This window comes from Thermobia domestica, chromosome 9 (genome assembly GCF_964235325.1).
Source record: "Thermobia domestica chromosome 9, izTheDome1.hap1.1, whole genome shotgun sequence".
Classification (NCBI taxonomy): Eukaryota; Metazoa; Arthropoda; class Insecta; order Zygentoma; family Lepismatidae; genus Thermobia; species Thermobia domestica.
In genome coordinates this window covers 78,133,280-78,157,658 of record NC_137462.1, presented here as the reverse complement: position 1 = coordinate 78,157,658, position 24,379 = coordinate 78,133,280, and the positions used below count along the sequence as shown (strand labels likewise).

General features: G+C 35.2%; 2 protein-coding genes across 4 annotated transcripts in view; one reads left to right on the top strand and one right to left on the bottom strand.

Moving 5' to 3' along the window:
• Positions 1 to 23,431, top strand: part of LOC145694771 (uncharacterized) — a 33,607-nt gene extending 10,176 nt beyond the window's left edge. Inside the window, exon 2 of the mRNA XM_081771393.1 lies at positions 20,612 to 23,431. Coding sequence (XP_081627519.1) covers positions 20,620 to 22,473 — 1,854 coding nt within the window. The 5' untranslated portion in view covers positions 20,612 to 20,619 and the 3' untranslated portion in view covers positions 22,474 to 23,431. The remainder of the gene's footprint in view (positions 1 to 20,611) is intronic.
• The window catches only part of LOC145694772 (serine/threonine-protein kinase S6KL-like), a 388,845-nt gene that overhangs the window by 144,578 nt on the left and 219,888 nt on the right, over positions 1 to 24,379 (bottom strand). Inside the window, exon 9 of one of the 3 annotated variants that reach the window (XM_081771396.1) lies at positions 7,887 to 9,875. The exons of the other annotated variants lie outside the window; for them this stretch is intronic. Coding sequence (XP_081627522.1) covers positions 9,732 to 9,875 — 144 coding nt within the window. The 3' untranslated portion in view covers positions 7,887 to 9,731. Of the gene's footprint in view, positions 1 to 7,886; positions 9,876 to 24,379 lie in introns of those variants that run through there. 3 annotated transcript variants of the gene reach the window in all.

Sequence of the window (24,379 nt, the reverse complement as noted above, 5' to 3'; positions counted from 1 at the left end):
AAACCTACATGATACGTGGCTACTGTTTAATGTGGGATCCAAACTACACATAGCCTTAAGAATTATCCAATTTGGAAGCATAGCTAATTACTCAGTTATTTTACTCTCAATATTCATTATACCAATTTTCTAACATCAAATGTCCATTTAGTGTCTTCTTTAGCCTATAAGGCTAACAAGAAGTACTGGATTTTTGCATTCGTTTAAAGAGAGATGTTTTACCCGAAATGCAAAGTAAGGTTTTCCCTAAACATATAGAATTAAATTCGCCATCACTAAAGATGAGTACAAAAAGATAAGTATGAAAAATGAGATGGATTGAAAGAAGTTGTAGAGGCTTCTCTTCACTTGAGTTCCAAAGTCAGAGAGGATAAAATGTCACTTGATCGTACCTTATAATGGATAAATTTATTAAGAAGTGTATAGGCTGTCTTGACCAAATCGTAGATACGCGCATATTCTCTCTCTCTCTTTATATATATATATATATATTCAGATTTACCATATGCTACGTCGAATTTTCAATATAATAACTTCAAATTAATTCATGTACGCGGGTCAATGATTTAAGATTTCGAGTTCATAGGATAAAATTTCTTGCGTAGTAATGCACTTTAAATTTCTCATTCTTGTACTAATTTGTCATCACTAGGTATCGCTTTGGCTACCTTAGTCTGAGTAAAAAAAAAAAAAAAAATGCATGCAGACTTTATACACCACCAAATATTAACTCGGTTTACTCTTGGGCCACATACTTCCGCTTCCTATGTTCCAAAATAAGTCATCATCAGTAATTAAGTATGAGACATGCATACAAATCTTCAATCTAATTATTCCACTATAGAGAACTAACTGTATATAAGAACTCGATAAGAATAGTACGGAGACGCGAGTAATTGTAAAGATAGTAAATTAATATTTAATTCTAATATCAATATCATGTTAACTATACAACATAATCACACAAACTACACACTATATCAACTTCCTTGTCTAGCGCACAGTTAATTCATTCTTTTAATCTGAAACTAATTAAAAATTCAAATAACGTGTGTTTATTGTTTACAAATTTCCACATTGTGATTGAATATATTTATTTTATAAGCTTTTCTTTTAGACATATACTTTCATTACGTATCAAAATGAATTAGCAAAGAAAATTTGCTTCAAAGGCACTATTTCGGAAATTGCCGCAGTGACTAAGAAACGAAATTATTACGCAAGGAGTAGCACTGAATCAAGATTGGTCTTCTCCACAGTGTACTACTGATTGTGTCAGTAAATCGGCAGGGGAATTTTCCCCGCTAGTGCTATTAACATTATTAAAATTGCTGACACAATTATTAAAGTAACTTACATTGCAATACTCGAAGAAGAATCTGAATCATTATCGAATGATTTTGTTTTTGATTATTCGAACTTTAACAGCACTAGATTTCCCATTTCAAAAATTATTTTACATTTCAAGATATAAAAAAATCACCATTTAAAATATTTATACTTCAAATTTACATTTAAGATGACGAACATTATTGGTAAATGCAAGAAAACCATGACGTCTATTGGTAAATTGATTTCACGCGGGTAAATTGTGAGCTTCAGTGTCTATTTGTCGAGATTTCTTTTTTTCACTATGATTTTCTTTTGACTCGGACGAGTCAAGTGCGATGACACTGCAAGTCCTACATATTCACTGATTAAATAACACCTGCTCTACAACATCCACGTGATGTTTACCTTCTAATGCAAACACACACTAAAATCTTTTGTCCTCTCTCTCCCTCCCTCTCTCTCTGTCTCTCTCGTCTAGCATTCAATGATTCATCTCGTTGACATTGTAGCGAACAGTGAACGTTCGCTTTCTTTCAAATCACCCAAGCTATACGTTACTCTCCGTCAACACATAACATCACACATACAATACATGAGTCCTTGATTCATTCATGTATTACATATAATCTTACTTTTGATCCAATGGAAATTCTTCTAGTTATTTCAGTCTAGAAAATTAAAATTACTGTTTGCACATTCAGATATATAGTCACTGACAAAAGAAAACAACGTACTAAAATAGTATTCGTATGTATAAACTATACAATGCATGTTTGATATGCCATTTCCTTTTGTCACAAACTGTAGTTTTTATATTAGAAAGGAAATTGGTCACTGTTACTTTTTACAGATTTCCTCACATATAGGAATTGAAACAGCAGTACTGTGTAAGCAAGAAAATTAGGCTTTAGATTTCTGGGCTTCCGGCATCTATGATCATATTTAGCCCGTCATATATGAGGGATGACGTCCTCTCACGAGACCTATGGGATGTAGCATTGTTCCGTTGCACTAAGAGACGTTTGCAATAGATTAAATGCGTGAATGTTTGTGATATAGCTTGATACATACGTTCCAGTTGCTCACAGTACAGCTCAGCGTTCACAGCACGACCATGAGAAACAAGTTACCAGTGCACTGGCCCTTGAAAATTCCACCGTACACTAAGAATCACTTTGTGTTCAAACAAACTCTCCTTCACCATGAGTGTTGAGTTCTGGCCTGGATTAAACCATTGATTACTGGTGTCTGGATTCCAACAGAAAACCCATTTTTCGTCTGACGCCACAACTCATTTAATGAAATACAGATCCATGAGATTGTTTAACAGTGCTCTGCACACTTCCACCCTTCATGGAGCCTGCTCAGGAGTGAGATCATGCGGGACAATGCAACATCGTTTGTATACCTTGCCAATGATATTCAATGTCTTTTGCATAATTGAATTTTGAGATACTCGCCTCCGTAGTCAACATACGGTTGCTGGTGCTGGGATTCACCTCCACAGCTTGGCATACAGGCTCCATGTTTATGGTTGGGGATCTTCTTGCAGGTTCTCTTTCAGACAAATCACATACACCCCCTTTTGAATTTTATGAACCACACCTTTGCTGTGCCGTAACTCACGGCATGTTTCCCTTTCGCCGCACAAGTCTTTCGTAACGCTTCATGGACTGTATGTCTCAGCTGAAATTCATAGAGCTGCAGCTCACGAGTCAGTGTTTTTTGCTGCTCCATATTTCAGATCAGAGAACCACCTGCAGCAAAACGAAAATCGGATATCTACCAGCGTAAGGATTCCTCTTTACATTGGTTGATATGTCGCTGTTAATCACTAATGTTTCCTGAAGTGCCCAAAGTTCATTTTTTGACATGGCGGAAAACTTTGGTGACATCCTGGTAGCTCCCTTTTGATGTCAGAAATATAATCTTTAACTCCGACTATCAATTACAATCTTCCCTCACCCTATTTTCCTTCTACTATATCTCCTATCACATACACGAAAACAATTGCTTCTTAAGAAATGTTCAACTTTTCTTTCTCTCCCCCTTCTCTCTTTATTTCTTCTCTTATATTTAGCATTAATTATTTATTCCCTTCCTGATTATTCCCATCACTTCCTCGTTGCTCTTCCGTTCCACTCAGCTGTTACGACCACTATAACGCAAAATATTAACAGCCACGCGAAAGAACAGACCCTTATTTTCCTTTCAATAATTAAAAAAAAAGCAAGAAAGAAAGGAAAATAACTGTCCATGTAATTTATTGTACGAATTTTTCAAGATGGCCTCTCTAGTTACAGACGCCTAACCATACAGACAAAGTTAAAAAGAATATAAAAGCAATTTTACTCTGGCCTTGCAATAATAACCCAATTTACAGGAAGAAGAAAGAAACAAAACCTGAATGTTGTTTCAACACAGCCAGTTTGCAATTCGTCAACGAACAGTTAACAAGCTATATAAAAAAAAGAAATCCGTAACAGGCTAAAAATACAGTCTTTGAATAGGCAAGTCTCTTTCGAAATTCACTTTATAACAGTTAACTTTCTGAATAATAATAATAATATAAAAAATGATTCGATGTTCACGTTGCAGAAGCCTCTTAGCTTTGCTCATAACCGTTAAGTTGATCTCCAAACGTCACGGTTCCTCTTCCTGTTTGCATCGGGTCAGGATAAAAGGTTTCGATTTTTCATTTCGTGTTTTACTGTTTCTTCTTTTTCTATTTATTTTTTTCCCTTTTTACCTCGAGGCTGCTTGTTTGGACAGCATAAGCACATGAAGACACAAACACGGAGATTGTCCCGGGTTAGGTCTTTCACCTTAATTTGTCATCCCCCCCGCAGGCCTCACCAATCAGGTTGAAGCTCAGGAGAATGTCTTCAGGAACGTAGCCAAACCAGTTCAAGATGCTCCGTCCCTCAACTTCTCTTCATGAACTCTTCATTGACACATCAGCAAAATATAACAAACACAGTACATCAAACTAAGATTTGAATATACGATATGCGCCGTATGATACAGTATACAACATAACGGGCAACTTGTATAATTTTAAACTGAGGCGACCGACACGGTTGAATTGAATACAAGGAAATAACTTGCGTAACAGCAAGTGAAACAGTACATACATTAATCCCAAATAAACACTTATACTGTATTGTAAAAATACAAGCATGGAGACAACAACATATTACCGAAGCTGCAGCACAGATTAGTAATAGTGGGCATTTGCATTGGTCAGATGTCAGAAAAACCGTAGTGTCGTAGTAGGTAAGGCGTTTACTTAACAACCAGACGTCCGGGGTTTGATATCTAGTGAAGATGGTTTCTTGTTCTATCCTCGTTTCAAAGCGATTCGAAGTTCACTCAGCATCTTCAAAATGGGTGCCTGGGGATTACAGGTAGTGCTATACTGACGACGTCAATTGCGAAACCTTTCACTACATAACCCTTGGATCACTTCGTCTTGACCCGAACAGAGATAAGCAAACTTGGGATCCAGGGTCTTGGCCACAATCAGCCACAAGCTCAATAAATGAGCGCGAATTTGAGTGAGCATGAGTTCTATAACTGGATAGCGAGACAGAGTTCGATTGAACAATGATTGCAAAATGGCCATCCCTGGTTCCGAATGGAGACACCTGTCATTAGTAAAGACGTAGGAAAGCGCATTATTTAATGTACTTTAAATTGCAACAGCTGTTTTTAACACAATATCGTATAATTAAGTAAATTTCTTGCTGTTACACAGATTAATCTGTTCACAGATGTTTAAAATGTGTTATATGTATGATGAAGGCACCTGTAGTACTTAAATTCTAACACAGAAGAAGTATTTATCTTGATGTTGACTAGTGTTGTAAAAATACGACTAATTCAGTATTCGGTTGATTTGATTTGATTTGAGTTTGGTTTAACGTCCCTTTCAGCAGTGAGGCTATATGAGACGTGAACTTACAGTTTAACGTGGGATCCAAACCACATGAGCTCTTACCGCCACAACAAAGACGCGTTCGGTAACCACTTAGCTACAAGGAATCTCTTATTTCCGTATTCGTAAATCTAACAATATTTGGTTTAAGTGTATTCGTTATTCGAATATTTGAACAAATTAATTATCCAAATAATTTGTTCGGAATAAACAAATAACTAGTTGTTCCGCCCGAACCTTAGGCTCGATGTAGACTATAGGCTAAAATCGTGCTTAATTAATAGCTCTAATTGGTTACATTTAACAATTATTTTTCTTTCTAATTTGTCCACCAACCACCTCAAACTCCAGACCATATTTATGCAATTATTCAACAATTTTGTTATATAGGCAAGCGATAGCACAAATAGCGACATCTATTAGCGTGACGCATAGCCCGAAACGTTTGCCGTTTACCATTAGGATACTGATCTAATAAATTTTGAATAACAAACACTCGGGACAAAAATATTCCAACAATTTTTTCAGTACAGGCATTTGTTCAAAGTTTCGAGGTACTTAAAAAATTATACGAAAATGAAATGAAATGAAATCTTTCAATTTTACGTCTCACGCTTATGCCGTGTAGACTAAAGGAGACGGTGATGAGGAGAAATGATGAAGTAGTGGAATGAAGAAAGTGGGAGGAAACGGGAGAACCAAGAGGAAATGAATCAAGGGGTTTGTCCACCACAAAGTTCAATTGGCGCGAGCTGAGATCAAACCAGGGACCCCAGGCACCAGAGGTGAACCCTCTACCATGGAGCCACCGCGGCCCCCAGGAATTATACGAATTAATATATATACGATTATTTGAAATTGACGTTGCCTTTCAGAACCACGGCAAGGTGTACTATGGACCTAGAGCTTATACATAATTAGAACCACATGGACGTCCAGAATAGATCAAATCCAGATTTGATGCTCCAAAACAGAAAACGCTGATTATTTACTCAAAACGCAGCCCAATTATTAAATGAAGAACTCAGATCTTGGAATACGTTCTTTCAATGCAAATGCGTGATTTTTTTTAAAGGGTGTACTTTAACGTATCACACAAGATGGTGAAAATCGTTTCGCAGATCGGATACAATCTTCTAAGTATAATTTATTCCAAAAACGTGACGTGACACGTATATAAATTGCAATGAAATTCACAATTTTAATTGCAAACATTTGAGGACATGATTTTAGACGAACATGTAAGTAATATGCATTATTTTAAACATACATTTCGAGCATGATACTTGCACTAACCTGTGACAATTAGATAATTTAGATTTAAACTTGGAAAACTTTCTTACTAACGGAATTTTAACTGCATTGCATTTACATAATGTAGAAAATACTTCATAAAAAATTAATAAAGCACTGTATTATGAAAACATTTTATGTGAGAAATCTTCACTTAAAAAGGATTTCAAGGATAGTTATAACATTTGATTCTGTTTCATAAAATAACACGTAATTTCTTAGACCTTAAACTTGATAAATGATAATATATCGACCTTGAATGTACAGAAATGAGGTGAATCATATTTGTAATCGGTATTCATTTAGTGTTCATTTTTTTGTTTTTTGTTCTTTTTAGTTTGTTACTATTTTGAACAGAGAAATAGGTAGCACAAAATAGTCTTAACTCTACATAGCAAGTAATTATCACATCAACAAAAACATCTATTATTTTATTTTATTGTAGTTGGATAGAACACAACTGAAGACACTCTTGCTTTTCGTTGAAGAATGTTTTTCCCTCTTTACTGCTATCTGAACGTAGGAAATCTTACAAGAACGTACACTCTTTCTTTCTAAAATGGCCCTAAGGAATCGACTGTTTTAAGAGCCTACCGTAAGAAACATCACGAAACAATTTAAAACAGACCTTGAACAACGCTCTCAGAATTCTTGCTACTTCTCGTTTTTCATCATTTGGTCCTTCTAGTCATTTAATCTACCTCCTTTCTGGATTCTTTTTCTTTTCTTTTCTTTTTTTATAAAGAAGAGAACGGATTTACAATAGATACACGCAGGCACTAAAGAATTAAAAAAACAGCCTTCGAAAGATATCGACCAGGACAGGTATATGTCTGCATTAAAAATGGAACAAATAAAAGGGTTTAGAACGTCCTCGGATAACAGCCAATAGTTCTCCTTTCATTTTCTACCACACCCTGAAGATATTTCCCTCTTTTACTTTAATGGATCTGGCTAATTTTTACCTAAACATTTATTTTTTGCTTTTGCTTTTAGATCCAGGCTCTCATAGTCCAAGCAGTATATTCCAAAAGACAGTGTGTATATATATAAACTCAATCATATTCGGTAAGTTACTAACGCCAGAAGAAAATTGAACAGCTGATCCATATATTGTTTTAATACACCAAATGATTTATAAGTAAGTTACTGAAGCACAAGATGTGATAAATTAATTGCTCAGAATGCAAACTGATCAAGACTCATAGAATCAAATTAGAAATATGGTATATTCTAGCCGTAATAATAATAATAATAATAATAATAATAATAATAATAATAATAATAATAATAATAATAATAATAATAATAATAATAATAATAATATGGGTTTGTGGTTAATGATGGATGCAAGTTCAAGACTATTTATCTATTTATTAGTCACTAAATATATATAAAATATAATAATTTGTTTATAGTAATGCATTAAACGTCCTTAAAAATGCACGGTAGAAATTAGAATATTGTTTGGGTTATTAATAATTTATGCCACACAAATAAACTTATTTACTTTTATATAAAAGAAACTCATACTATATATTTGAGTTAAAATTTAATTAACATTATAAAGAAGAATGATTGAGCATTTTCCAGTTTCACTGTAATTTCTGCCTTGCATATTATAGAACAACTGTAGAAAAGCAAGGAAGACTGACAACAATTTAACTTTACCAAACTTTAAAGAAAAGTCATAGTAACACTTTATCCTCAGTAAAGATAGATGTATTAACTTTTATTAACATTCCTCTGTTGGCATAGATTTAACTCCTCACGCTACTGTTCATACTGTGACTTCGACATGATTCGAACCTGGAAACACTACATCATAAAACGTAAGCGGATTCGTTAATTGTAAATCCGTGAAATCTCAATGTCAATATTATTGTATAATTTCTTATTGATCTGTCTTCAATATTCTAAAAAGTGAAATACATTTCAAAGAATTATATACCTTCTGCGTGCGTGAAAATGGAAGAACATTGCTTTAGACAACTTTCCATGTTTTCCGACAAGTGTTTCTTCTTTTCCCAACTTAGTAATTTCTTTTGTTTTTCTACTCTGCTTATAGAGCTGAAATCTCAAGGTCAATGAGGAATATATGGCAGTGTTCCCTGCACGCAAAGTGCAACCTCGTTTTTTCCTCTTCTAACATAACTATTTTTTTTCTTTAAATGAGAACAATCCCTGTTTTCCTCTTTCCCTTCAACACCTTCGCTGTTACCCATCACTGACTCTAGGAACAAACGTCTTGACATACTTCCCTGAAAAGTACTTTTTCCTTCGCATAGGGTTTTGAAGGGTACAATTTGACATCAATGTTTGTCCTGATTATTTTCTTGTTATATACAAAAATTTATCCTCGAAATAAAAGATCTGCAACTAAATTAAAGGCATGGATTTGCACTTAACTAAAAATAAACGTAGCCCTATATGCAAGAACAAAATAGAAAATGTAACATATGAATGAATATTCTGTGGATACATATATGTAAAAATATAACAAGACAATGCAGCCCTTATTCGTGAAACGATTAACAATATTATCTGGAAATCGAATTTCCAAGAATACTGTAGCAAAACAGCAATACTAACAGCAAATGCGTTCACGATATTCTTGTATGTCCGGAATAGTACATTAGATCAAGTCCATTTTCAGTTATTTCTAATCCTTTCCTAAGAACTTCTCAATGTAAAGACATAGAATATATATATAGAAACCCAGTTACACCAGTGAGAAAAAAGTTGGCAGGAAGAATTGACAATCGTTTTGCATCCAGCTTTACTTATCTAGAAGACAGGATCTCTAATAGGTCTACGTGGTAGACGAGAATGCAAAATAATAACAAAATAGCATGGGGTTTGGTAATCAGAAACAGTAATGGTAAGCTTCTGTCTCCATTCCCACTCAAAAAATCATTCCATTGTATTCGAATTTCATATTCAGAAATACCTTACTCGTATTTTGATAAATCTCTTTTTCTATAGTGAGATAGTATGATTTCAAGCAAAATGCTTGTGACAGAATACAATAAAAAGAAATAAATAATTTATTCCTTTCAAACACACACCTAAGAAGTTCTATAATTTCAAAATAAGAAAAGTGTGCTTCTGAAAGAAAGAGAGACAATAGACATAATCTGGAACCAAGAACGTAGACGTAAAATTGGCATCACTGCATGAAGAACATCAACAGATCAAGGGTTGTACGTGCCAGTTGTACCAATGAGCAAAGTCTTCTGTGTGTTGCACCAGCCAATAACTCCAGGTGTGGCACTATCCATTTCCCACACGTAATAGTACCAGTTTCTCCAGACTAACAAGGCCCACACACGGTCCAAGGTTTGCGCAAACAAGGCTGTTTGTGCAAACAGTTTGACCGTGTGTGGCGATGTATGAACTGTTTGTGCAAACGTTTGTGCAAACATTTTCCACATCGAACTCGTTCGAAAATTGTTTACACGAACATGATGTTTGCGCAAACACGTGGACCGTGTATGGGCATGTTTGTGCAAACACGAGCTTTATTTCCGAGTAGGAAGCCTAGTGTACAGACGATTATTTCTTGCGCTATGGCGTCAATGAATAGGAATCAAGAATTCTGGCGAGAATTTATTGACCTTTATAGAAATTTACCTGAACTGTGGAAGGTAAAGAGTGAAGATTATAAAAACAGGAATTTGAAAAATGCGGCATATGAGAAGTTAGTGAATAAAATGAAGGAAATAGAACAAACGGCGGACAGAGAGTCAGTGAGGAATAAAATCAATTCACTTCGTTCTGTATACCGAAGAGAACTAAAGAAGATAAATGCAAGTACAAGATCTGGAAGTGGAACAGATGACGTGTATGTACCCTCGTTGTGGTATTTTTCCCATATGGACTTTCTGAGAGACCAGGAAATGCAATTATCCGGTATTTCGACCTTGGATGAAATAATTGATGTGGAAGAAACACTTTCATTTAATATAAGTAGTGGTAAATTTGTGCATATGTTATGATAGATATTTTCATTTGTGACCTTGTTCTCAACCAAAAAAAAAAAAAAAGACATAGTCTTCATTCTTCACACCGCACCATTTTAAACGTGCATGTTGGTAACAACAGTCGTTGTGCTGCTAACTTCAATAGTTTCTGGAGTTCGCGCCTTCGCGGCCGTCGGTGGGGCCGAAGGGGGAAGGGGATCAACACCGAAGCGCGGGAGTTCCAGCAATGACATGATTGATAATCTGCATGACATCACGTAACAGTCATTTTTCAGCGCCCAACGCCACCGATCATACCTCACTGAGCATAGCAGCACGCGGAGTTTTGTTGCATTCGTACAAAAGATTTTGTGTTCTAGTTGATAAGATTTAAAAAAAAAAAAAATCCTTGACTGAATGACTGCAGACCCATTTTGCAAGCAGCTTGTTACAAACAGTCGCTTTGTCATTTCATCAAGCAATGAGCTCACCAACACCAAGCGACAAATTTCGTCTAAATACTCTAGTACCCAATAACATCTGCCAGGGTGAAAAACTTGGTCAGACAAAGGTCATAAGCTGACATTGCCAGACTAAAGTCTAAATTAGAGCAATCTTACGAAAAAAAAAAAAACTGTAGGGTAGGCAGTGGCGGAGCTACTGCCTCTGCAACGGCAGGGAGGCCCAAGACGTAAGGAGGCCCTGATTATATGTGTTTTATTTTAGTCAGACATGAAATCGCAATCAAGAAAAATAATTTTTGTTACTTCCGTTGAAAACTATACTTACTATTTTACCCTAAGATTATTGGTTTTGAGCGGGTATAACACCTGATTTTGTCATTCCTGATGTGATCAAAGTTGGGGAAAAAGATACCTTTATTTTTCTGAGTAAGTTTAGAACTACTTTCGGAACAGTTACAGTCCGTTTGGCTACAAGTCTGAGGTAAATTTAATATATTACAAAATTTATTTGAAATCAAATTAGATTTCACAACAGTATATGCGTATGTAACTCGTAATCAAAAGATCATTAGGAAAATAAGCAACATAATATTTTTCCAGAACTGTCACTGTCAATCAGCCGTGTACACATACATATCCTCGTTGAATTATAACAGTGTAACAATCATGAAAACTCCATTCACATATATTATATTCAGTTTTAAACAATTAGTAAATAGTCCTAATTCAAAGTAGCGGTAATATTCTGATTATTACATGTAGTTACTCGTGTTTACATGGTGTCATTCATTGCCTGACTTTGAATGTCTGTGCTGGAAAGAAACATGAAATGCTTAAATTATTTTATAGGTCCTAATAAGTCCTGGCAAGATTTTTCTGTATCTGTGTGTGGAGGGGGAGAGCTGATTTTGAAGTTCCGCCACTGAGAGTAGGTGTTATTTATATAGCCTACTATACATTAACGTTAGACAAGCTGCTTCAGTGGACATGCTTACGCGATTAAACTCAAAATTGAACTGAAGTTTGTGCAAACAGTTGTATCGTGTGTGGCCGAGTGTTTGCGCAAACACGATGTTTGCACAAACATGATGTTTGCGCAAACCGTGGACCGTGAGTGGGCCCTATAAGAAAGAAAGAAGGAAAGAGACCCAGAATCGTGACTTAACCATGAAATAACCATTGCGACTACACAAACTCTCTTTTTTTTTCTAATTAAAAAAGAAAAGAAAAGCAGCATCAATGCATGATGAAACCAAACAACTGACAAATTATCTGAGTTGTTATGCTAAACTTACCCAAATACAACAGCTGATTATGCACCTGCCTATCCTAAACTACGGTACTGTAGTTGAGAACTTCAAACTTCCTGTAGCCTCACGTTCATTACGTAGAAACACTGGATTTGACAATTTAATTACAATGATCTTTTCCTGACTGTGAAGCTTACGAAGCATGGGTGAAAAAACAATGTTTTTTTTTTCTTCTACAGAAGATGAAAATGGCCATGACCTATATTAATATAACACCCCGTAACTTTTAGTAATCCCTGGAGAAATTAGTGAATCTGCAGTTACGGTAAGGGCAATTACTACTCATAGTGCATATACTTTTTCATGGGAGTGATTAAGAAAAAAAAGTTACTTCCACGACCTATAGTTCACAGTGGCTCAATGACACGATATTTTGGTGGGCAATATGGTGTCTAGCGATTTCACCGGGGGTTCCCCACGTTCCACTCTTTGTTTCATTTACTTGCATTTATCACTGGTTTCTTTTGGACTGTCACCTCGGAGTATTTACTTCATTACACCAATTTTTATTGGGAACATACAATAATCACGTGAGGTGAAATTTGGAGAATACCAAGACTATGACACGAGAAATAGAAACTTTGTACTGCAATAATCTAGGCAGGGAAAGAGGAGTGATATGTATTAGCAATTGACGCGTATACTCATCTTTCAATTGTCGTAGAGCAGCCATCAACTTGCTATATGTTATGAAAAGAAGTTGTGGTAATTACTGCACCTTTATCCAGAAGTTATAATTTGAAATTAGCATAGTTAAGATCATTTTTATGAATAACAAATTTATTTATATAATATATTATATCTGTTCAATAGAGTACCTTGTATATTTAAATTGCTTGTCATTCTATTTTATTTATTTTCCTACTAGCACCCCACCCCTTCCACCCAGGCAACTGGGTAAGGCTGAGCAACCTGACGGAATGTAATAATAATAATTTCCTCCTAATGAAAGCATATACACTACGAGCAAAGCTCTGCTTGTATGAACTATCGCGAAATGTAAAGAAAATATGTTTGTTTCTTTTCTTATTTGCATTTATTACTTCGTTATTAGAACTGAGTGTTTATGTTTGATTATGAAATATAACAATGATACAATCATATAAAACACTTGTTACGATTCACGTTAAAAAAAATACATATTGTTAAACACGCAATATGTAGAATATTCAAATAAGAAAAGTACAATTAACATCGTGGGAGGAAATTATTAAGTATACGGCTTAGGAACGTTAAGTATGTTAAGTTCTAAAAGAAGTTCAATTGTGCGCCTTCGATAGCTAATAACAAAACAAGAAAGCAAGGTTTCATGCATTTTTAAGGTATGGAAAATTAATTTTCCTTTTACAAGATATGCTATTAACACGTTTTCGACGCATTTATTTACACTATATTTTGCATATATATACGCTATTCACTTACAGGGGAGAATTACAATTAAGCATACGTTTCAAAAAAAAAAATTAAATTTTATTGGCTGGGAAAAGAAGTGGTCCTTTTAAAGGTACAGTGGTAATAAAACTAAGAGTACCTATATTTTATACGTTTTCAATTTGGACGATACAATAAGTGGACGATATAAGTGTGTCACATGAAACAATTTTAGTGTGAACATTTTATTTTATGGAGGCTAACGTAGAAATCTAAATGCACATATGTGTCTTATATAATTATATAATGCACCCATACGCATAATATTATATTAATTTTAATTCGGATAATAATTTAATCTGCACAAAATTAGAAATTATACACATCTTCAAATAGAATATCCAAATAAACTTAAAAATCATATTAAGAAAACTTTTGAAGCTAAACGAGACAAACAAAAAGTGAATGCAAAATAAATAAATAAATAAATAAATAAAAAATAAAATAAAAATAAAAAATTACACAATCCAGAATATTTACTCGTCATTGGACTCCATACGGATAGTAAGATCGAGGTCCTAAGATGGATACGAGCGATGCTCGCAAAGTAAATATATGTGCAAGTACTTACGTTTCTAGTTGGTACAGCAAGCGGAAAGAGGTCTTTGGGTAGACCAAGAAAATTGTTGGATAATATAAAAACGATTTAAGAGAGATGGATAATAATTCTCACTGAATTGTGTTGGCACAGAATAGAGTCCAATGATGGGGTCTTGCTTGCATAACTACGTACCTTTAAATTTCTTAGACTATGGTGTTACTTCTATACTAACTCTTTCAGTGATGATTTTTCTTTCTTACTCGAAGTGTCTATTTTCATACGTTTGTTTCATTTTGATTTGTTCTGAAATTTATGCAACTTCTTTTTCTTTTAAGGAGTGAAGTATGTCTCTCCTATTTATGAGATAGATACAAATTGCAACTTCCGTAATAATACAACCACCGTGTGTATATACAGTAATATTTCATTAAATTTGCAACTCACAATACTCCTGAAATGTAGTAATGCACTCTGATTAACAACTTTGTCTTTTATCAAGGCTTTTTAGCTATGTTTCGGAGGCAGGTAAAATACACATAGTTGAATTGTCCAGAAAAGATAAATGATTGTGAAAATAGCAAGATCCTGATTTACATACAAATATTCCGAGAAAGCCACCAAAAAAATAAATCCTAACAATTCTGAAGATACGCATTAAACATAGCAAAATAAAACATTTGTTATATTTCAGTCTATAAATTTAGATCAATGCAAATTTTAGATTATCAAGTTACTGCAGTCTTACGCAAGGCCATCTCGAGTGGACGTATCTATGAAGGATCTCTCCTTTTTCCTTTTATCAAGATTTTAATGGTTAAAATAGTTTTCAAGTCCCTATGCCAAAGGTTCATGCCTTTTTAAAGAAATATTCCTTTTTATTTTTTCTTTCTTTCTTCTGGCTATGGTCTAAAAGGTGTTCAACAGACACAGATAATTTGAATCAAATGTTCTAATCTGTGACACGAAAATACACCTAATATTAAAGCTACTAGTAAGTGGTTCTATTACGAAAAGTTTCTAAGGTTATGCAAATATGCGGCATGTACACGCTACAGAATGTAACACATAGAGTGAGAATTAAATATATATATACAGAAACAATAACTAAATTTATTCAACAACAAGCGAAGAAACTGAAAAACAAAAATTAGGAGTACTTAACAAGTAGTCGTTGTAAATCGTATTTAAATACAATGTTCTGATTTATGCAAATGAGATGAATATATGTACACATAATGAAAATGTACAGGACAGATAGGCAGGAAAGAGAGAGAGAGAGAGAGGGAGAGGAAAGTAGAGAAATAATAAAAGCTTGCGTCTGAGTGCTCTATTAATTGAAAATTCAGGTTGCACGTTTGTAACAGATTTGTAATACGCTAATAAACATAAGAAATACGTAACAACATGACGCAACACGTACACAATTTAATTCGTCGTTTGATATTCATATTGTAAGGAATTTAGATAGAAAACCTAAAGAAAACATTCGAAGTATTAACCACAGATAAAAGAAAATATGTGTAATAGATAAATGAGCATCTTCTTTTTACAACAAATTTTCTCTTCTTTGTAATTAATATCCCGCGCCTTTGACTCCCTGAAGAAATGCACTTTTATGTAGGCCAATATTTTTTTTTTCAATCTTTTTTAATATGATAATTCGTCTGTAACTGACTGGTCAAATGAAGCACAAATCGACAACAGTTGAACAACTTTCCCGTGGAACCCACTTCGTGAAGTATTCTCATTTTTTTTTTTCTCTCTCTCTCTCTCTCTTTCTCTGTCGTAGTGTTTTTGCACTGTTGAGAAAGTTGTTAATTCCTTGCACCTTAATCATGAAGGAAATCGAAAGACCAGCTCAGCAACCAATCAGATGTCTGCAGGAAACAAGATAATTGAACACATTCTTATGTTTCTTTCTTCTTTTTTTTTTTAACTTTTAACCATAAATTTTGCTTCTTGTTTTGTGGCAGAATAGTTCAACTCGCTTATCTTTGGTGTGTGCGATCCTGGTTCGATTCCCAGCAGACAAAGAAGTTTTTGAATTATTTCAACATCTAAAACAATTTAGAACATTCGATATAAGAAGTAGCAATCCGGTCTACAAAACCAAAAGTAACGATACTGGAAGGTGTGCTGTCCAGTATGTCAATATTTAAATCGTCAACAGCCTATCGATTTTATATCATCAGATACGATAAAATAACCCAAAGCTCATCTCAAAACTGCAAACAGATTTTAAAAAATGAAATCTGCGAGTTTTACGTCCTGCAGTTATGTCGTGTGGGATAAAGGAGGTGATGATGATAAGAAATGAATGAAATGGTAGAATAGACAGTGGGAGGAAATGGGAGAATTCCAAGGAAGCCCACGCACTCGATGTTTGCCCACCACAAAGTCCACTTGCCACAAGCTAGGGTCGAACCAGGGACCCCACACACCATAGGTGAACGCTCTACCACTGAGCCACCGCGGGCCCTGCAAATATTTTTTTTAATAAATAATTTTTGAATTTCTTCAATGCTGATCAGTTACGTAGAGAATCACTATATAATCATTATACTCGCATTCAATTATAAGTATTAATATGTACTTATATTAATAATGTTAATACAAAGGTATATATATATATATATATATATATATATATATATATATATATATATATATATATATATATATATATATATATATATATAATGATACATTTCGAAATATGCACGCTTAAGGCGATTTAATAAGAGTAATATTAACTTCTATTCAATTATATTATTAGTTATTTCAGTTACTCTGAATTCCATAAACTTATTTTCGTTATATAATTTATTACATTAATGCTCGCCTGTTGTTTTGATGTAATTATTTAGTTCACATTACAAGTAGTAATATGAGTAATTGAAGAAAAGGCAACAATCTGCTAGTTAATAGCGTTACATAAATAAATAAAAATTTCTTCCTGTAAACTCGAGCTCCCTCGTGGTTAAGTTAGAGTATGCGCCTTTGACGTGGAAGACCTGGGTTCTATTCCCGGTGGGAGCTCTTCTGGTTTGGAACCAACGTCAATTATTATTGGCAACGAAAGACAAATTTTTATAGCGCTACGAAAGTTCACTTTCGTTGATTTTCTTAAAAACTTCACATGATAAATTTACCCTCAAGCACGTTACCTTGTTTAGCTTGATGATTTGATCTTATTGACTGATATATTATACGTTTTATATTTTGACAATATTTTAATTTAAACACAAATTAAAATTTAAGAGTTAATGAAAATTTTAAGATATACCTCATTAACTATTCTATGTATTAGCTTAATGAAGATACATTACAATATTAGTTTGTTTTCCTCCATTTTATCGGAAACTACGCATGAGCATAATTTTATTCAGCTTAATAAGATCTCTCGATTGTTATACACACACACACACACACACATATATATATATATATATATATATATATATATATATATATATATATATATATATATATATATATATATATATATAAATCATCTGCGGACTTTTTTGTTTGTTAAATGCGCTAATAATAATCTAGAATTCATGGTGGTACTAGAGCTTAAATATTTACAAACCGCATATATACGTGTATATACTGCAAGACCATCAAAACTGTGCCTCGCAATAAACTTAGTGTTATATCATCCAGAAATGTTCCATAATCATCAATCTATCAAGAACTATCATAGTGTTTTGAATTTAAATACAAATAAATTTAAATTTGATTTAATTTACAATAGGAACTGAGTTGGTTTTTAATATTCATTCTAGGTAATAATTCAGAAATACACTCATTTCGATCTTGAGAAATTCTTAGATCTAAGGATTTTTTAAAAACCATCTTTACTTTTAATCTCTCACCAATTTATTCTATTTATAAAACGAAAGAAAATTGGTTCCCCCATCCTATAAAGTTGCATCTTATTCTCTTCCAATCTCCCATCTGTAACCCACTTCACGCTATCGCTTCTGCGCAATATTCAACTTTGAAATGTCTCAGTCGGCTCCACGCTACAATTACAGTAATCTTATGGAGCGATGTACAAATTTAGGTAACATGGTGTTCTGTGCTCTAATGCTCCACAGCGGCTGACCATATAAAATGGCCTCTTTCGGCACTAATGGCTTCGCTTCCTTCTGCTAGGTAAATAGATTAGGATCTGCCTTCAAATACTACAGTTCCTCATATATTATTCAAATATTAAAATACACTAATGTGCAATACTTAAGGACTAAAGTTAAGTCTCGCATGCTGTGTCACTTCGATGTGGTATAGAGTTGTGGAACTTGAACCACATATAGAAAGTAGTGCCGCAGTAATGATATACAGGAAACAACAAAAAGAAACACGTGATTAGAACAAAAATAGCACTTTTCTACGGAGGCAATAACTTAAACTGAAGGTACTATGTCTTATGATGGCTCCTGATACTACTGAAAGAGTGAAATGGTCTTTACAAGCGGTATGTTCATCACAGACAGCGACTTCATTCTATGCAATATGCTCCCACGTTGCTCATTCGGCGCTACGGTCACACTGTCGTCACGTCACACAACGTCTTGCTCCCTGTGCATGCATGGAAAACTTTGGCAAAATACTGCCGGGCTTTCATCCATTCCATTAATTATGAAATATTTTATTTTACCTTATGTATCTTGTACTTAAGTTCTATTCATCAGCGTAATTGTTCATTACCATATTACATAGGATCTTTCAAAACAACACCGACAACGTTTGGGAGGTGATTCCTGATACCAAGATAAGACAAAAAGTATAGACCAACCTGGGTGCACAAATGCTTCCTTTCGGAGTTATAGGCTGCCGAAAACATGAAAAAATGAACTTTAAAGGTCCATAGCTCCAAAACTGGGACCTACCGTAGTCGGGTTGACTTCACTTAGGAACTAATACATGTGCTATCGAAAAATACATGTATCAGAATCCAAAAGTACTCACGCAACAAATTTTATGTAGAGAGTTTGGCTACGGGCGTATAATTTGAAGTACTCACCAACGACCCCTATAGAAATTATTGCGGAAGTACCACAGGATTCTGAAACTTGGACATTTGAATAAAGCACATACTAGTTCCTAAATAGTCTTGACACGACTACGGTAGGTCCCATAGTTTTGAAGCTATGGACCTTTAAAGTTCTTTTTTTTTTCGCAGCCTGTAACTCCGAATGGAAGCATTTGTGCGCCAAGGTGGTCTATACTTTTTGTCTTATCTTGTTGTCAGGAATCATCTCCCAAACGTTGTTGGTGTTGTTTTGAAACACCCTGTATAACAGTGGTATATTGTTTCAAACAGGAAAACTGTACATGTTCCCTATTTTGTACCTACTGTTTTCTGTGTAAGTATGAGTATGTAGATACTACTATTGTGATGTTACACACATACTGCCTCTAAATGATAAAATCAGAAAAGTCATATAGAGACTTCATGTGACCAATTTCAAATAATAAAAAATAATAAAGTAAAACCGAAAAATAACAGGTTTATTTACTTAAATACAATACATTGAACGAAGTATTTTCATACCCAATGTTCGACATTTATATTTTCTTATTTGTAATTGATTTATACTTATATATCTCTTGTTTAAACTTTTAAAAATGAAATGAAAGAAAAAATTAATGTCCCACGTTATATCCTTTACGCTAAGGAAAAGGAAACCAGAAACCTTCAAAAAATCGACGGAAAGGACGCTGTCCATATGCCCTAGGCTCGAACCTGGGGCTCCTTGCACCAGAGATAAATGCTCTACCACTTAGCCACCGTGGCTCATCATAAATATATTTAAAAAAAACACTTTCCCTATCTTTCACATGTGTTATAAAATGTTAGTGACCATTAAGAAACAAAAATCTTGTTGTCTTAATGAACGGCTTTATTAATAGTGTAATGCGCCGTTATGCCATCAACTAATATCTCCACTCTTTTTGCCCCATTTAATTTCTTAGCTTCGAATTATTGCACGATAATCGGTGAACACCAAAATTCTACGATTCCGCCGCGGTTTACGTAAACAAAAAAAGCACATGTACTAACTATTTACACACACTAAAAGACATATGTTGTTTTAGAAGTGTAATATGGGAATTAATAATATTAGACTCCTCAGCAATTTAAAAGATACTTCACTAAATCTTTATATTGTGTCAAATAACACAAATTACTCAATTGATTTATCCTCTCCTTTTAAAAGTAGTTATTCAAATGTTTGCAATTTATTTTAAATGCTATTTTTTTTGTCTGATATTCATACAACAGATTATGGCAAATACAATAATATTATTTCTTACATTTTTTTTTTCAGATTTCACAATGAAGGTACTTTTGTTGACACTAGCGATGGTGGCATCCATCACAGCCATGCCCGTTGGCATTGAAAACGACAAGCCTCGTCCTGTAATACCATTGGTCATCAGCGACTACTCGTCAGTGGCAGGTAAAGAACTCCCTCAACCACAAGCAGATGATGCGCTACCAGCCGGTTCGGAGAACCAGCCAGCGGAGCAACCAGCAGAAGAAAATTCCCCTGCCCCACCTGCTGAGAATCCTCCAGCTGAAGAAGCCAAGGAAGAAGCACCTACAGAAACACCTCAACCTGCTGCCGATCCAGAATCTCAACCAGAAGAAACAAAAGAAGAAGCCCCATCTTCTGAGGCACCTGAAGCACAACCAGAAGCACCGAAAGAAGAGGAAAGCTCTCCTTCTTCAGAAGCCCCTGCAGCAGATGCTCCAGCAGAACCGTCAGTGAACCCAGAAGCTCCAGCCCTTCCTGCAGAGGAATTACCCAAAGAATTACCAGCCCCTGCAGTTCCTGAATCTCCTGCTGCTGACGCTGAAGCTCTTGCTGCTGACGCTGTGCCTCCTGCTGCTGCTGACGCTGTTCCTCAAGAAGCTACAGCAGCTAAAGAAGAAGCCAGTGCCCAAGCAGATAAGTTAGCAGTTAAAGAGGGATCAGAAGAACCCGAACAGCCAAAAGAAGAAGAGCCTACTCCAACTCCAGTTCAGGATGAATCCGAGAATCAAGATTCTCAAGGATCAGCAAGTTCTGAAAGTAAATCTGAGGAAAATGCCCCCCAACCCAGCGAAGAACAACCTTCTCCAGAACCCCCTAAAACCGAAGAGCTATCCGAATCACTTCAAAATGATGCACCAGGTACAGAAGAACCAAAGGTAGAAGAAACACAACCATCTAGTGAGGATCCAGCACAGTTAAGAAATAATGACGAATCAGCTCCAGAGGAAAATAAAGAACAAAGCGCAGAAGAACCTAAAGAAGAATCAAACAACGAGGGTGACAGCGAAGGCGCCAAAGAAGAAAGCAGTGAACCCTCTGAAGCTGCTGACAGCACGACAGCCGCACCTGCAAGAGAGGAAGAGGATGAAGGAGAAGGTTCCGTTACGCGAGTAGTAAGAAGCTCGGGAGATGAAGAGGAAGGAAGTAGCAATTCAGAAAGCCAACCAGAAGATACAAAGAATGAGGAAAAACAACCTGAACCAGAAGAAGAGAAGAAAGACGAAGAACCTCAACCACCAAAACCAGAGGAAGTGAAGGAAGAAGCACCTAGCACTGAAGAAGCAGTAGAGAAAGCAGAAGAAGCAAGCACAGCTGCTCCAGAAGCTGCACTGCCTGAAGAGAAGAGTGTACTTCTTCAGGATGACGCAGTTCCTGAACAACCACAAGAACCTGCAGTTGAGAAAAATGAAGAGCCTGAACAACCTAAAGAAGATGCAACTGCCCCCCCAGAAGCTCCAAGCAGCGAAGCACCACAGTCAGAGAAACTTGAAGAATCATCTGAAACACCACAAAATGAGAACAAAGCTGAGGAAGGTACCGAAGCACCAGCCGCGGAAGAATCAAAGAACGAAGAGGAACCAGAAAGCCCAAAACCAAGTGAAGAAGTCGCATCCGAAAGATCAGGATCGGAACCACTTTCAGAAGAACCACAGCTCCAATTTCAAGACGAACCACAACCACCTCAACCTGAGGAACCAAAAGTAGAGGAGCAACCACCACCACAACCACAAAATGTTGAAATAGCACCAGAAGTACCAGCTAAAACTGAGGAAGAGAGTTCGGAAAAACCAGCTGCAGAACAACCCGAAGAACAGAAAGTAGAAGAAAACCCAGGAACAGAAGCCCCAGCAGCTTCAGAAGAAAGTTCGTAGGAAAATTTCTGCGGCAGAACAGCTCTGTGCTCAACACGTAGAGAATATTTTATATTTTGACCATCGAAAGTTATATGTTATAAACTGTATCTTAAAAAGGTACTCCACGGTGCGAAACTAGTTACGTCAATAAACTCTGAGATCGCCGCCAGTAGATTCATGGCCTACTGATCTCTATGGTGAATATGAAATTCTATTCACACCTTTTGTATACCGCTTTATACCAGTCAAGGATGCATTTGCATCCTATTCTGGTGTAACTGAAGAACTTAAAAGTATTTCTTTCTCAATATACTTTTAATACATTTCCTTGTGCTTCCATAAATTCGAAATGAACACTTATAGTGAAACAAAATCAATTACATGTGAAAAAAGGAAGCTTCAACATATCTACCCCAGGAAAACATGTTCCTGAAATCATCTGTCCCATCATCATGTTTTCTCCAAATCTTAATGTTATTTTAATATGTAATGTATGTATGCGATATTTTATGCGATTATGGGAAGACGAGAATCGAAACGGGGTTTGAGTGCTAGAAGTTTACAACTTAATTGTGAACGAACTGTTGTAAAGTGAATTTCTTTTCACAGGCCTGAAAGATTAAAATAATTCATTGAAAAAAAAAGCCATGAATGGATCGCGTACCTCTTGTTTGGTTGTAGCATTTGAGTGTGTGTGCATTTTTTCTGATGAGTGTGAAAGAAGTGAATGTTTAAACTGGGGGACAGGTCATATTTAAAACATATACGCAAGACTGTCTTCCTGAACCATAAAGGTGCCAGTTTGTTGTGACTGTTTACTTCGAACTGATCACCTTAGGTTATGAACAATGTCAGCCTCTCTTTAATTTTTGTTCATTCTCAACCATGTCCCCAGTAGTTACATAGTTTTGTTATGTGCCTGTATTTAAAAAAAATAACGAAAAAGCTTGAAATACAAGTTTGTTTTTATACAAAATTTCATTTTTTATTTGAACTTATACATAGTATATTGCGGATCTAGCGTATGTTCTATTTCCAACAAGGAAATTGAAACAATATCTTTTTTTAATTCTTTGAATCCATAATGTTTTTTTTTTGGGGGGGGGGGATTAGACAAATCAAGAAGTTTTATCTAAAAAGAAAAAAAAAGAACTGTTTAATCATGAAGAGAACTACTGAAAAATGAAATTCATAATCAGAAATTAGCAACAGGAAAATCTCAAAGGATGACAAGACACACAAGAACTAGCTTTGCGAAAGAGTATTTGGCAAGGTAAGTAGTCATTTCTTTAAAAATATTGAGCACTTCAGAAAGCTGTGAGTATGCACAGGGCGAACAAAATAAAGACTTTAACCACCAATTTGCCATGCACATGACATGTTTTGAAGGATTTAGATGTAATTTAACGTGTCATTAGAGCCACAAATATTCTGTATGCAGGCTGTTAAAAAAAATGAGTATAACAGAATCGAACATTTTACTCAGTTCGATAGAAAAATATTTTTTCTTTGTAATTGCTTGCTTGCTTGGAGTTTAACATTTGTTGTTAGCACCAAAACTATATAAGGTAGGACTCATTATTTAAAGTAAGATCTGATCTAGTATGCGAGGAAAGTACACCATCGGGAATCAAACATGGGATCAGTTCCACGATGGCCCATTGAATTGGTGGGCTCCCAGAACAAATTTTCTGTGAGGGCCTCTCCGAGGTACAAATTCCGTTTTTATGAAAACAGTCAAGTAACAATTCAAAAGTCGCTACATCCGTTTTAAAAATATAATTTAAGCTCTAGAAAAGTTTTGATTATTTTTTTCCACCCTTGTCTGAAATTTTAAACGTAAAAATAATCCACAAGTTGAATGAAGAAAACATAAAAGAAATATCTTTCACACGCACCAAGATGTCGGTCTTGGCCCCACCCC